Source organism: Castanea sativa, chromosome 9 (genome assembly GCF_040712315.1).
Source record: "Castanea sativa cultivar Marrone di Chiusa Pesio chromosome 9, ASM4071231v1".
Taxonomy (NCBI): Eukaryota; Viridiplantae; Streptophyta; class Magnoliopsida; order Fagales; family Fagaceae; genus Castanea; species Castanea sativa.
In genome coordinates, this window is record NC_134021.1 from 10,736,641 (window position 1) to 10,752,500 (window position 15,860).

General features: G+C 34.4%; 2 protein-coding genes across 2 annotated transcripts in view; both read right to left on the bottom strand.

The window, feature by feature from the left end:
- Positions 1–523: 523 nt before the first annotated feature.
- On the bottom strand, positions 524–5,795 carry LOC142610543 (rho GTPase-activating protein 4-like). The gene is made up of 5 exons (XM_075782375.1): positions 4,904–5,795; positions 2,770–2,890; positions 2,429–2,548; positions 1,919–2,149; positions 524–1,409 (listed from the first exon to the last, which is right to left on the bottom strand). The coding sequence occupies exons 1-5, from the start codon at positions 5,323–5,325 to the stop codon at positions 768–770; spliced, it is 1,536 nt and encodes a 511-aa protein (XP_075638490.1). The 5' UTR covers positions 5,326–5,795; the 3' UTR covers positions 524–767.
- Positions 5,796–13,066: 7,271 nt separating this feature from the next.
- LOC142608611 (putative small nuclear ribonucleoprotein G) overlaps positions 13,067–15,860 on the bottom strand; it is a 3,795-nt gene continuing 1,001 nt past the window's right edge. Inside the window, exons 4-5 of the mRNA XM_075780305.1 lie at positions 13,470–13,591; positions 13,067–13,351 (exon numbers count right to left, since the gene is read on the bottom strand). Coding sequence (XP_075636420.1) covers positions 13,292–13,351; positions 13,470–13,591 — 182 coding nt within the window. The 3' untranslated portion in view covers positions 13,067–13,291. The remainder of the gene's footprint in view (positions 13,352–13,469; positions 13,592–15,860) is intronic.

The following is a 15,860-nucleotide window of genomic DNA, read 5'->3' on the forward strand; positions in this document are numbered from 1 at the left end:
TTTCTCATTATGTTTTAGGAACCGCTAGACCAAAACTTAGGATTCCTTTTGATTCTACTCAATGTCAATTTTTTTTTAAACTTCTCGCTTAATAATGAATGAAAGGGATTGCATTATTATTTATGTAGTCCCACATAAGACACAGCCTTAATCCCAAAAACGAGGTTGATCATGAATTCTCAACATGTTGATTAGGGTCAAAAGAAGCGTCCCAACTTGTTTACGTATACAATCTATTCATGAAAAGTGACTAAATTTTACTTTAGCTATCAACCTATTACAATATGTGAACAAAATAAATGACGATTTGATTATCCTCTTCATAAGAAAATTTCATTATATGTCAACTTCTATATCAATTTGGCTTTGTTAACTTGCCTGCGGATAGCCTTTTATAGTCGTGAGGAGTTGATTCTAATCAAATACCATGTACAAACTCTTGACAACTAGATAGGCTTTAAACCATAGAGAAGAGAAGAGAATAGGAGAATTTCAAGAGGTCAGTGGTGTCTACATTAGTGGAGTAAGGAACTTCAAATTGATTAAAGGCTGCACTACGAAATTACAGAGAAGTGTTAGAACTGGTTAAGGACAAGTTAAACTCGAAGCAAGAAAACTTCCAAGAAACCCACTCGAAATAACATTGTAAAAGCGCACACATGAAATCATACACAAATATTTCCAGAGATGAAAACACAACATGCCAACAGGTTTCACCAGCTGGCTGATCCCCCCCAATACTACTAGAAACAGCTTCTGAACATCCTTCACCGCCAAGCTTCAACCAGCTCGGTCCTTGAGTTTATACGCCCAACAATCCCAGGTCCCTTGATTTTCTCTGCAGGTCCTGCTGCCCGAGAGATCAGGCCTTCACTGATGTTTTTCGATCCCTTCTTGAAATTAGAAACACTTGATTGACCTGTTCTCTTGGAAAGACAAGTTCTCCTCTTGGAAATATTTGTTTGAACCACTCCACTTGCACCTGTTAGAGCATCAACACCCTCTTGGACTCTAGTTGCCAAGGAATTAACTTGCGATACAACCTCACAAGGACAATTATCAACCAGAGACTGATTACCCCCAGGAGTGACATTTTCAATTGAAGCTAAGAAGTTTTGTGTTGTGCACTCAGTTTTAGAGTCATCTCGAATCAGATGGCTAGGACTCTCTAAATCAGGTTCTCCAGCAATAAAGACTTTCTCTTCGTAACTCTTGTCCTCCTCTTTGACCTCCTCAAGAATTGGCTGTGAAGAGCTTTGATGACCATCCTCATCAGAAGGCTCTGGGCGAGAAACAGGACCTGACTCTACCATAGACTCTTCTCTCTCTTTTAATGTCTTGACAATAAGAGTTTTGAGAAAATTCATGACTTGGACTGCATACATCAATGCAGTCAAAGGATCTGCCATCTGCATCACATGGAAATTAAACAGAATGTTATTGCACATTAATTTAACCAGCTTGAAACCACATTTTATTGAATATCCCAATTACTAGATTCAATGAACCTTAGTAAAGACAAATGGCAGAAGAAAAATATTACACTAAACCTGAATGGTAACTAAATCTGAAAAATGGTTACTGAAGAAAGTAAATATAAATAAGTTTCTATACAATTAATTGATTTTAGGAAGATTTTGACACGCTTCAAGTCAATTCTCAAACAATGTTAATGCCAATATTAGAACATGGATTAGAATACTTAACAGGTCCGTTAAAATTTCCATAGTATTCACTTATCCCTTCCTAACAAATTCCATATTTTTTAATCATAAATCTATCGGGCAGAACCATGACCACTGCTGAGGAAGATGCGGGCATAACCACAATCAAATCTCAGATCCATTCAACTCAGATATAGAGTTGGCTCAAATATTTGTATTAGAAATTTTATGAAAAGCAAATTATTTTCACTCACCTGAGTCATGTTAGGGGCAAATACCATAGCTACATTGCGTGCATTCATCTTGTTCAAGTGTTCCATTTGTGCAACATCTGCCATTAGGTTTATAGCCCAATCCAGCAGAGCAGCCTCTGTTGGGGGAAGGAACCGCACAAGCTGAGCACACTCCTCTTCTGACTGGGATTGCATCACTTGCTCTGGAGAGAGGGAGTCCAAAACACCAGATGGAAGCTCCCTAAACCAAGCCTATTGAAGTACCACAGCATCAGATTAATTTAAAAGGTACAAGTTGACAACAGGAAGTGCTCAACATTGAATCCACCAGCATTAGTTCATTTTAGTTTATATATACTCATATGGGATATGGGTGTGTTTCACAGCCCAGCAACCAGCACCTTTGATAAACAGTACCACACCAAAAAAACAAGTGAAGCACTTCTTAATTCCAAAATAAGTCATTTGGTGAAGTAATGGATAATGCTGATCATGAACAGACTAGGAGAATATCACTCAGCAAAACCATACCTTTATAAGGCCAGCCAAGCAGTGCACATCAACACCATCCGGTAGTATACCCCTATTTAATTGGTCCCGAACATGCTCCTCTTGACTGTTCTCAGCATTAATTCTGAATATTCCTTCTGCCTGCATTGAATTCAAAATTATTTGATGTTTGTTAAAGTTGAACATTTTGAAGAATTCTAAAAGGTCTACTGCTACATTATTAAAATCACATTCAAAAAGCAATCATGGTAGAGGCAAGCTCAAATGGACACTGTGTGATTTTAAACACAGGAACTCTAATGTGATAAACTTTATCACTTCAATTTTACATTCAAGAACAAAATGGAATAATAATCAGGTACCTGCAACCCCCCTTGTGCATACAAGTGTCTTTGCATCATCAGCAGTATTGTTGGCACACTATTTCCTCTGGCATCAAAAGAAAGCTGCATAGATTCCGTTGAAACTCCAAAAACATGGGCACTACACATAAAATTTATATATGTCAATAGTGAACCTTGAGCTTAAACACTAATGACATTAGACAGGACTGACAAGTCTGAAACATAGTACAGATAAAATTTATCTATGTCAATAGTGTAACATACACTTGGGACACTGTGATCATGACATTAGAGGACTGACAAGTCCGAAACATATTACAGATGTATACCAGGAATGAACACGGGGTATTAAGTGATAGTGAGTTTGTTCTTATCTAGTTGGCACAACATGCTATTCAAGATGCCCTGTAAGCAAGCGCAGAAAAAGTCAAATGAACTAGGAAGAAGCACAGATCATTTTGAATGACCATAAACAGGTATACTAACATCAAAGGTAGCGACTAGATAGACAGGTTTTAATTTTGTTGCACACATTACATATTTAAAGTTATCATTTTTTATATGTCTGATCTCAGTTGCACCAAAAGGCCAAGTCAATGAAGATGACAACCCTAAAAAATTCCTCTATATAGTTATAGATATAGATATATATATATATATATATATATATATATATATATATATTTATATAAAATAAAAAATAAAAGAAAGAGATTCTACACATTAATTGACCTGTATATCTATCTAGAATGAGAATTTAAGGAAAGGTACTGATGTGGATTAATGGTGATATCAAAGAAAACTCTTGTATATGTGCTGAATCCTCTTCCCCTATCCAGATAGAGCCCTAATAGGCCGCCATTCAATCAAGCTTCAAAAAGGCGAAAAGTGGGGAAAGAGGAATAAACTAAGAAAGAACACTTAAGTATCACAATCAAAGATGATATAGTCAGGTAAAAATATGACTATTTCGCCTCATGTAGAACCACATAATTTCCTTCTTTAATAGAACCGTCAAAATATAGATCAAACAGCAGAAATTAGAGTGGTTAACCTGCACTTTGGATCACTGAGAACACCAGCAATATATTCCCTAAAGGCCACTATTGGTTGCTTGAAAATGCTACCCTTCAAAAGTACATCACATTCAAAAAAGCATAGCATGGAAATGGACACAAAACAAGAATAAAAAGTGCTAATTACAGATCAAAGATTATAAGAATCCAAGGCAAAATGCTGAATGGATTTAAACTGGAGAAAATATTTCAACACGTTACAGTATTAAACCTAAAAAGCCAATCAAAGCAGCTTCTTTTTTTTAGCAGCTTTGAAGTACTTCCCTGATTCTAGTGATAAAGTGAACAAATTTTTGCATGAAAACAGCAAGACAGGCATCTACAAGACCCTACCAAAAAAGTACACCAAAAACATTGTACTGTGAAAATTATTAAGGAAGGCTCCTTAAAGCACGCATATTATAACTTATAAGGTAAGCAGAAAATGACATCCAGTTCATTCATTTTTGAAAAAAAGAAAAAATAAACATAAATTTCTAACATATTTGCATAGCAAGAATATTGGTGGAACTGAATCCAATATCTAGTAGACTTCTTATGAAGGTGAATCAGTTTCCAAGCCCAAAATGGGGTACACCAGAAGGTCTAATACCAAACCAAAGCAAAGGACATTGCCATATATGAATATCGACACGAAATTAAAGCAGAAAAAGAGACGAAACTCCAATTCATGAATACAAGAAAAAATGTCTTAAGATCATGAACAATATCAGTAATTGAAACCTTAGAGGATGGCATCAGCCCATATAGTCCAATACCAAAAAATACCCAACACAAATCCAAACCAATCCATTTGTATGAAGCAAAAAACACAACTTTCCACCCAGAAAAAAAAAATAATAACAGAAAAACAGAAACTTTTCTAGAAAAAAAAAATAAATAAAAATACTTACTAACAAATCTGAAACCTAGGAAAGAACTTCAAGATTATATAAACTAAAAATCCAAAAATTATGAGCAACCCAGATTACAATTTCTCAAAACAAACAAAAACACAGTGACCCATTAACCTGAAAAAAATTTTAAAGTGAAGAAACACAAAAAGAAAAGCAAGAAAAGAAAATTAAGCAACCAACCTGGCACTAGGAGCTCTTCTGGGAACTTCAGGTTCAAACTCAACAGGCAAGCCAAGAAAGCCATGAAACCTATCAAAGGTGACATGGGCAACATGTCTAACATTAGAAGGCCAGCCAATCTCCATGGAAGAAAGCTTTGCTGAAGCAGCCGCAGTTGCAGTACTAGTACTACACCCAATTAAAGATTTTCTAAAAGCAGCCACTAAAAGTGTCAAAAGAGACAGCTGGTCACCTTCTCTGTCTCTTTCTTTCCTTTTCCTATCACCAACTCCAACTCCAACTCCAACTCCAACTTCAACTTCAACTTCTTCCTCTTCCAGATGGTCTTCTATAAGGGCATGTGGGTGTGAGCTATCATTAGGTGTGGAAGAGCTTGAAGGTGAAGGTTGGAAGTGAGATGGGGATTGGAGTACCTCAGTCATGTTTTGTTAACCAAGAAAGAGTCTTTTTCACTTTTTTTTAGCTAAATATGATAATGGGACTTTTCTTTTTTATTAGATCTTTATGTGGGGGTGTGTGTGTGTGTAGACTAATAGACTATTGATTGGAAGACCAAGATATGGGAAATGAATGTGGAGTAGAGTTGGATTCAAGGAAGGTTTTTGGAAGGTAAGACGTGACTGTCATCACTGTATTTTTTTCACACCCTATATATTTTTCTCTTGCTTTAGCTTCCTGTATCCTTGCTGGCTTTTCATGTATTGAGGCTTGAAGAAGCAAAGAGAAAGAGAAAGAGAGAGAGAGAGAGAAGAGTACAGATTTTGTGTATAGGGAGAGAGAGTAGGGTAGCCGGTAGGGATGGAGATGGAGACGGAAATGGAAGGGATATGAGTAGAGAGAGGGAGAGAGAGAGAGAGAGAGATTGGTTTTTTTTGTATTGTTGTTGTTTTATGAGAGAAGAAAAGGGAAAGAGAAGGAGGTGGCCAGGTGGGGGTGGGTAGTGTCTCCGCTTCAGAGCCAAGCTTCCATCTTTTCTTTCTAAAATTTCTTATCACCTTTCATTCTATTCAAGTGTAGGACCCTTTGGCTTTTCCCACTTTTTTTTATTTATCCCAACACTATTGTTCAATTATCTCAATAGTATTTTCCTTTTAAAAAACCCTTAAATAGTAAAATTTTTTATCACCCAAAAAAATAATTATCAGATCCTATCCAATCTATATGAAAATGAAACCTATAAATCTATAACTTTTTTTTTTCAGAAATCTATTAATGTATATATATAACTTATTAATATATTGGTACGATGATAAGAACAACCATAAGTCTAGAGGATATAAGTTTTTTTTTTTTTTTCTCGGTAAACCATGCGATAACATTAAACTAAGAATTCACAAGTCTATTACAATGCATATTAGCTTTATCCAAAGCTAACAAAATCTCCACCACATGCGGTGGGTTACAAAATACAACAAAATGAGATAAGGTTTGCACTCTTAGCTTAGCCAATGCATCCACACATTGATTGGCTTCACGATAGGAATGAATCAAGCATTTAGTTGAGATTTCCTTCAAGAGGTTTCTACAATCAGTTAAGAGTGGTTCCATCACAAAATTTTCAGACTCATTATTCATAAGTATTACAACACTCAAAGCATCAAGCTCGATGATTAAATTAGTCAATTCCAACTCCCTAGCTAGGATTAACCCATCCCTTAGAGCTCATAGCTCAGCTATGATACTATTGGTGTGCCCGAGCCCTCTAGCATAGCCTTTCACTCATCCTCCATTATGATCTCGAATTAAGCCCCTCCCCCCCCCCCCCACCTGCCTTTCTTGGATTCTTCAAAGCGAAACCATCAGAGTTAAGCTTCATCTAGCCCCTCAGTGGTTTCTCTCACCAAGGGGTTGGATTGGCTAACAAGTACCACTTGATCCAAAGGTCATTGGCTAAGTTATCCCAATAATTAAAGAGTAATATTAGAATCAACTTCATAGTAACCAAAAAGTCTTTTAACTTAGTAGCATGACCATGTCTTATTTACAAGGAAAACAATGATTCAAATCTCTTTTCCCACATGTGTAAAAAAAATTTTAAAAAAAAAGTTTTATTGAGAGTAATATTACTTTCAATGGGTCCATCACATTCACTATTTTTATCATGCACAAACTACAATGAATCATACTAATAATTGTGATTTAAATTTAAAACATGTTGTGTCCACATTCCACAAACTAATTGAATAGTTAATCCTAAGATTGATCTATGAGGTTACATAGAGGAATTAGTTAAATACTTTAAACCCTAAACACTGACCACAAAAAAAAAAAAAAAAAAAAAAAAAAAAAAAAAAAAAAAAAAAAAAACCAATGGTAGTAACAGAAAAAGGTCAATAATTGATGCTGTGAGTCTGTAACACTCACTGAGGTTTTACCATTTTTATAATGAAAGTGACTCAAACTATCTATTATACAATATTCATGTATATATTTTATTTGATACAGTAAAATTCATACATGATTTTTTTTTCTTTTTTCTTTTTTGCAGTAACAGAAAAAGGTCAATAATTGATGCTATGAGTTTGTAACACTTATTTTTATAATGAAAGTAATTCAAACCATCTATTATACCATGTTCATGTATACATTTTATTTTATAAAACTCGACATGATTTTTTGTGCATTATTAGAAATAAAAATCAAGTACATAGGTCATACAATTATGGTATTCTTGATTTTTCAACATCAAACACAAATACATAATTTTCTAAAGATTCTTTTAACAAAATATTTGCATGAGCAACATTACTCGTCTAACATATATTGCTAATCATTTTTGCCTTATCATTGATTTTCTTTTTTTTCTTTTTTTTTTGCAAAAAGATTGTAGACTTCATTTATTCGGAATCATGCTGTGAAATAAGAAAGAGAAAAGAGAGATATTTTATACGTTTTAAGATAACTTTGAAGATAAGTTTTAAAATCAGTTCATTTATTTATTTTAAAATGAGTGAATTAAATCTTATCTCGTTATCTATATTTAAATAAATGCAAATTATAATCATTTTGGTATCAATTTAAATTATCAAAAATGTAACTAAATCCAATGCACCCAATTCATATGGATGATTAAGATTTAAAAAAAAATCTTGAAGCTATTGTTAAAACTTAAAACTTTAAAACTTCCCACTCTCATGAAAAAAAAAATCAAAATCATAAGGAAATTAATTGATTTATTCAAAACCTATTTTTCCCTAAATAAATTATAAATGTAACAAGTTTTATGAAGTTATGAAAACCATCAGGTACTATGATTGGATTTTTTTTTTTTTTTTTTTTTGGTGTGTGTGTGTATATTTTTGGTGCGATATGATGGGAAGAATTTTATCCACTGGCTGCATTTCGTAGGAAGTATTTATTAACTCTACGATTCAAAGACTTTGAGTTTTCTATACCCATCTGTCCCTGACAGATAAGAGACCAAATAGTTATAGAAGACCAAATGCAATTCAAAGACTTTATGTTTTTAAGAAGGCCAGCTAGACCATTAATTAAGATCCTTATTGAGAATGGTAATGATTCTCAATGAATACTCTTAGGTATTGATTAATAATTCATTTAAAGAAAGTTTTTATAAAAAAAAAATGTAATTAATATTTTGACTGTTTTTTTTTATTTTTCATAAAAATAGTGTTAAAATTTTTTAAAATAAATTGTTAGCTAATATTCTAAAAGTTAGGGGTGGCAAAATTTGACACGACCCGCGAACCCGACACGACACGACACGAAATTAGCAGGTTATGGGTTGAGGCTTAACGGGTTCGTGTCATATTCGAGTTGACACGACTAACCCGTTTAATAAATGGGTTGGGTTAGGGTTGAACACATAGAACCTGTTTGACCCGTCTGACCCGTTTAATTAAATGATATTTTACCAATATACCCTTCAAACTCTAGGTATATAAACTTATTAGTTGTTGTGATTTATTTTCTTTGACATATTGTAATTGATTATTTGTGATATTGGGATATGCTTTAACTTTGAATGATTATTTGTGATGCAGTTACTCGTTAGTTCTGAATTTTATATTAAAAATATTTATTTGTTTGTTTTTTCATTAATTTTTATTTTTCATTTTGATAAAATCTGATAAACAGGTCGACACGATTGACCCGTTTAATAAATGGGTCGTGTTAGGGTTGAGAAATCTTGACCCGTTTAATAAACAGGTCGGGTTAGTGTTGACCTATGTAGTCGAATACTCATGACTTGACACGACACGAACCCGACACGCGAACACGAATTGCCACCCTTACTAAAAGTACTAGTTACCATGACGCTTGTATAAAATAAAATAGTGATGGGGGAGTTAATGCCATCTAGTCCTAGGCATTTTTTTTTTTTTTTTTTTTTGATGGGAAGTCCTAGGCATTGTTAGTATGTTTAAATAATGCTCTTAATAATGCAGCTCTAGGTTCAGCTGCATCCTATACATGTAACATACCTATGCTTCTTCTAGCTCGAAACTCAAAAAAATTGTCTCTTGGTTCCCAATCGAAATTAATGAGTGCTAAAAAGAAGTTTAAACCAGTCCACCAGTCCTTGAATTGTCAGTTCTTTTTAAATATCTATTTGAACAGATAATGTTCATTTTTAAAGGATAAAAAGTTTAGATTTTATAGCCTAGACCTAGAGTATTTAATTAATTCAAATCATATGAATTTTTAAATTGTAAGTTTGTAACAATATATAAGAAAGTGTATTTGCTATTTTATTTTTATTTTTATGCCACATGATTAAATTTAATTAGAGAACCTATAATTAAAAAAAATTTAAGGAACCATATTTAAGTTTATCCAAAATTTTAAAATTATATAAAACTTGGGATACCCTTATCCTTGAAGATGTAACACTATTCCAATATTCATTTTAGCATCCACCTCTTTAATAAGAGAAATGACCCACAAGCGAAAAATTAGGTTCGAAACATAATGTTCATTTATAATTAAAAAAAAAAAATACTTTTAAGGTAAAGCTAGAGCACTCGCAGCAGTGGTGGTATATTGCTATATTGGTATTTTTTAGCTTTTCAAACACCAAAAAGCATGCTCCAGCAGTGGAGCTAAATCTATTTTTTTTTAGCTCTAATGAACAGTGCACATCTATCTAGAGATGTGCAATGTTCATGAGAGCTAAACAAAAAAAATATTATTTTACTCTCAGCCCAATTAAAATAATAAAAATGCTCTCAGTCACTCTCACCTCTCTGATCTCCCTCTCTTAGTCACTCCGTGCCTCTTCCTCTCTCTCTCATTCACTCTCACCTCCGCCGGCCTCAACGTCACGGATCCATCACCTGCCCAAGTCGACCCAAGCCTCAATTCACCGATCCATCACCGCCGATGCGCCGATTAGACCTCCGCCTCAGACCCACTTCTCTTCCGCCGATCAGACCCACGCCGATGTCTAGTCCACCATCTCAATGCTCACCCAACGTCGATTCACCGCCGATCCGCCGATCAGCCTCCGCCTCAGACCCACTTCTCTTCCGCCGATCAGACCCATGCTGATGTCCAGTCCACCATCTCAATGCTCACCCAACCTCGATTCACCGCCGATCAACCTCCGCCTCAGACCCACTTCTCTTCCGCTGATCAGACCCACGCCGACACTGTCCTCCTCACCGAAGCCCAGCTCTATGATTGGTGATTTTTTATTTTGTTTATAATTAGTGATTTTGTTTGGTCTGGGTTGAGGAAAAAGATTAGAGATTTCGGTTGGTTTTTTTTTTTTTTTTTTTTTTTTGCTGTTGTGGACTGGTGGTGGTGGTGGTGGTGGTTGTGACTGTGGTTGATGGTAAAGGTGGCTGTGGTTGGTGCTGTGAATGTTTTTTGAGTTGTGGGATATATTATTTTATTGTAATGTTTATATTATTTTATTGTGTTGAAAGCTAAAATAGATCCACTGCTGCAGCATGTGTGTAGATATGTATAGGTAAAATAAATAAAGTAACTTTTGATGAAGCTAAAAAGCTAATTTTTTAACTCCACTGCTGTGGATGCTCTATATAGTAATAGTAAAAGAAGGTATAAGTTCTCAAAAGGTAGTAATGTTCTAAATTTTCTTCTTAATCTTTAATGAGAGATTTGATTTATAATCATGACTAAGAAAAAAGTACGTAGTTGTCCACTTGTGGAAGTATGGTGTTAAAGTTGAGTTTTGGGTAATTATAAGTACTTATCTATACTAAACATACTATAAGTATAAAGTTGACTCAATTGTAGTTTTTATTAATTACTAAACTAGTATGTATTTATTAATTAAATATTAATCCACAAGTCACTTCAGTCATTCTTTTTTTCACACCCAACATATCACACACATTTGTTAACTTTATGTGATAAGCATGCAAATCTCATCTTGATGTTGGCACATAATTAAACAAACACTATTTGCACGTGGTTATTGTAGTCTTGCACACTAGGTTTGGAGTGATTATTCAGTAAAAAACATCATGGAGTAACATTTATCAATATATAAAGCTAACTTTTTTATACTCTGAAAACTATTTAATCTTGTAGTAGTTGCAACTTGCAATTCTACAACACCATTAACGATTCAAACTTTATATATTCATTCAAAAAACCCATTATTACTAATTAATTCATGACACCTAACAAGGACAATGACAAGTAAATGTATTCCACATTACTTTTTACTATCTCTCAAATGTTCAACTACACACACTAATCTCAGACTCAGGACCACAGTCTATACTATCTGTATCAACCAACCCCATTATCTCCTTCGATCCAAACTTGAAGAAAACGTCTGAATCAAGAATGAGAAGAACTAGTTGTGGGGCTATATATGAAAGATAATTGTATAAAATAAAATAGTACATAAACCAATAGACTTGCAGCTGTGAAAATAAGCTTCCATGATAACCTTAATCTAAGTATTATTGCCAGCAAATACATGTGCCAACCTTTTAATACACAGATTTGTTTTTAGCAAGTGGTAAAGTTATGAGTATGACACACAGATTCTCTAATATGGGTGTTTTTTGAGTTGTCGATTTCTACTAATATGAATCTTGGTGGCCACTTTCTCTTTTTTATCAGATCATGTTATATCACTATCAGAGATTCAGAATATCATGCTAGCTGAAGCACAAAGCGATGTGGGTTAAGTTAGCCGTTAACATACATAATATTCTGCCAGTTTCAATTTAAGCTTTGCTTACCAACCGGGTCTTGAAGCCTTTGGAGAAAGTTTCAAGTTATCACAGCATACAAAGAAAAAGGCAAAGCAAAGCAAAGCAAAGTCCAGCTATTGTAAAGTACAAAACTGCAAAGTAACTTTAAAACTTCAAGAGAAGACACCCGTTGTGTTATTCTTATTCCATGGATGCTTAAAACTATTTGAAATTCAAACTCGACATGGCGGGCAGCTATTCACCTTTTCATGTAAAATGTTTTTAGACCTTGTACTCGTGGTCCTCCCCTTTGTCCTAGGAAATTTAACCTCGATCAGACAGAAAAGAAAAGAGAATCATAACAAAAGGTTAAAGATGTTTTTGTTCTTGTTTTGGTATTCAATACATCGTAATTACAATAGGAGTTTTTCAAGTTTCAAGCAAAGAGATGCGTCCAACGCCATTATTCGACGTGGCTCTATTATAAAGCACGTCCAACCATTAATAATTGCCTAAATTTTTTATTTGCAAGACAAAGTTGTTGCAATGTTGAGCATCACAGGTACACGTTATTAAATAATAATGTACAAATTCTGAACGCCCAATAGATTTGGGGGTGGGAGGGTAGAGGGCCCTCTCAGTTGGGCAAAGAAAATCTGCATACATGCTAAGAGGCTAATGAGTAATGATATCATTTTGAAGAGGCTAATTCCCAAACTCGAACCAACTGACATTTTGTTGTTTTGGATGGAAGTGGAAGATGCTTATCATTACACGACTAGTGATAATAATCACATCTTGTTTATAAGCATTAAGCAATAAAATTCATTGAAAAAGAACAATAAGGACTGCAATCTAGGTAACACGGGAAATATATAAGAAAGCGTCAAATAGTGACTCAAAAAAAGGTAATAATTTACACCCCGACCATATATTCGGGCTGATTTGACATGATTTGTGAGTTATAACCCGCTCGACACTATGCTAAGTTGCAATTATGACACAGGAAGAAAAGCAAAGCATATTAACCCAGTTGGTAAGACCATATAAGCATTATATTAACCAAAAGTCACTGCCATCCATCATAACCCATACAGAATACACTATATTACCATCAAGTCTGCTTGAAAAGAAAAGGGGGGGAATAAAGCACTAGAATGGGCCACCTAATCCAGATTACAGAAGATCTCCTTCCCAATGTCATATTGATACCATCCAAAATAACACAAAAGCATAAGTAGAACCCACACTATGATCTGTTTACTGGTTCAAGAGCCTCAACAGTGACCACACTATTTCCTCTGATCACCTGCAGCAATAAAAGTAATATCAGATAAATGGGAATAATATGGTAACTAGATTATCAAAACTCCAATGGCAATGTAACTACCCAAAAAAAAAAAAAAAGACAAAGCCAAAGGACCCACCACCATGCCGATATCAGTTTTCTCATTGCCATTCACTTCTACAGTGTTGTCAACCACTAGATTCATAAACTGGTCAAACCCCCGAAGCGTCCCAACGACCATCCGATTTGCATTCATCTTGACTGCAGTATAAAACACCAATTATTAAACAATTTAAACTATTTGGTTCCTTTAAGAATATATTAAACTACATATGTCAATATTTTTTCTTTTGACAAGTGAGCTTCATCCCCCAGCTAATTGTGCTACCACATGGGGTTTATATCAATTTTTCCTCATTTGCCATGTGTTTGTCACATGAAGGTTTCTTATGCATATGCTGTAAATCGATATACTTAAGCCTAACAACACAGAGTGCACACATAGTCCAAGATGGTGACATAGCCATTAGATGGCAGTTAAAGCTCACAACACGCATATGCACATGTACAGAATTCAACTGATCCTATCAGTAAGGTGACAGAAGCCATCCAGTGGCAACTACAAGCCCTCTAGATTTCCTAGGGTACTCTACCAGTAGATTTCCTTAAATCCTAACCACTCTTTAATGATTTAATAGTCAAGATTCTGCCATGTCAGCATTCCACTAACAATAATCTTAATTGTTTTGTTTGCAATATTATTTTATTATTTTAAGAATATTGTTAATGGAATGCTAACATGGCAGAATCTTGACCATTAAGTCATTAAAGAGTGGTTAGGATTTAAGGAAATCTACTGGTAGAGTACCCTAAGAAATCTAGAGGATCTGAATCCCAACAGACGCATATTAATTGGTCTCATTTTTATCTGTGTTAGATCGGAGAAATATTAATTATAAGGCACCATAAATAGAATTTCAAAGGATTATAAACGCCATTGGCTGAAAATTAGAAATGGGATAATATGGAGTTAGGTAAGATTTGAAATGTCAAAAATGTTGTTGGTTGGATAATTCAAAACAAACCAAAAGATGATGAGATGGAAAAGCACTGTCTCAAGGAATTGAGTTCGATGAAAGCTAGCCTTCGAAGAGAACTCAAGCGAGAGATCAATTGGCTTACAAATGAGCCACAAGCCCATGAATAGAAATCCACACCGCACAAGCGAGCCTTAAGATGACGGGAAACCACATATTCAGCCAAGCAAAAACAGTTTCAAATGAAAGACAGATTCTGATCAAAAGATGATGGCAAAAGAACCTCTATATATTATCAGCATCACTTTTAAACGTCAAACTTGCTCTCCGAAGGACTTGCTTAATGTGCATCTATAGGCACTTATAGGATATCTCTACAACTTTGTACTTAATATTATAATTTATAGTGTAATAGAGATTCCATAATGGAAGTCGCAAGACTTGCAACAGCGATTTGAATCAAAAGTACAACAAATGACATCAAAAAGAACTTCAAAAGAAAGTCCCTTGAAAAGCCAACCACGAACCACCTTATAACTTCATGACTAGTGATGAATAATATTAAGACAAAGGGAGATAGTGCGTGAAGATGAGCTGGTAAAAGTTATGATTACTTTCATACAGACACCAAAGAGTCAGCCACACAAAAATAAAAAATGGATACAAAATATCACGAAGAGACAGCATTAGCAATATTTGATGACAATCGACACTTGGCTAGATCTATGAATACAAATTTATAAAAAAGTTTATTTACTAAGGATCACAAACAAGTACACTAATATCTGAGACAAATTTTTCTTGGAAGAAGCCAAGCTAAATATCTAAAATAACAATTACATTTTAAATACATTTTTTTTATTGGCAAGTTACACATACACCCAATGGTTGTAGCGACGACCTCATCATCCATCCATTCTGAAGTTCCATTAATATATATATATATATATATATATATAAAGTATTTCTTAACATGGTTCAACATGTATTATCTTCTAATATATAGCAAGAAGGGGAAGTGTCATTTGAGCCAAAGCTCATTGGTCATTAAATAAGAACAAATATTATCTTCCATATATTAGTCCTAACTTAATGAAATTGAGCTCTTCCTTCTTCCAAAGTACTAAAATCATCTATAATTGATTAAGCATTAAAAGTTAAAACCCATGGCAATCTCACTTTCTATTATACACAACCGAGTAACAAAACACCAACAATGAAAACATAGATTACAAGGGGGGCATATAAAAACACCACCAACCATTCCAATATAAAAACATCCATCTTATCCAACTGACACGAAAATTTACATAGAATACAAGCAAAAGCAGAAATTATTGGCCAGAAATATATTTTGGGGGGAAAAAATGATAGGCGGAAAAGAGCAAAAGTGGTATGAACTGACATCTTAAGCCATTTGAACGAGGGGTAATTGAGATTTTAAGAAAATCAAAGGGGGGCATATATTCGTTCATCACATTAGGAAAAACTAT

Excerpts from the sequence above, each read along its gene's own strand:
- LOC142610543 (XM_075782375.1), bottom strand. The coding sequence starts at position 5,325 with ATGACTGAGGTACTCCAATCCCCATCTCACTTCCAACCTTCACCTTCA. Across the intron at positions 2,891-4,903 it reads AGAAGAGCTCCTAGTGCCAG|TGCCCATGTTTTTGGAGTTT; the intron begins GTTGGTTGCTTA and ends TTTTATGTGTAG. Across the intron at positions 1,410-1,918 it reads TTGCCCCTAACATGACTCAG|ATGGCAGATCCTTTGACTGC; the intron begins GTGAGTGAAAAT and ends CATGTGATGCAG.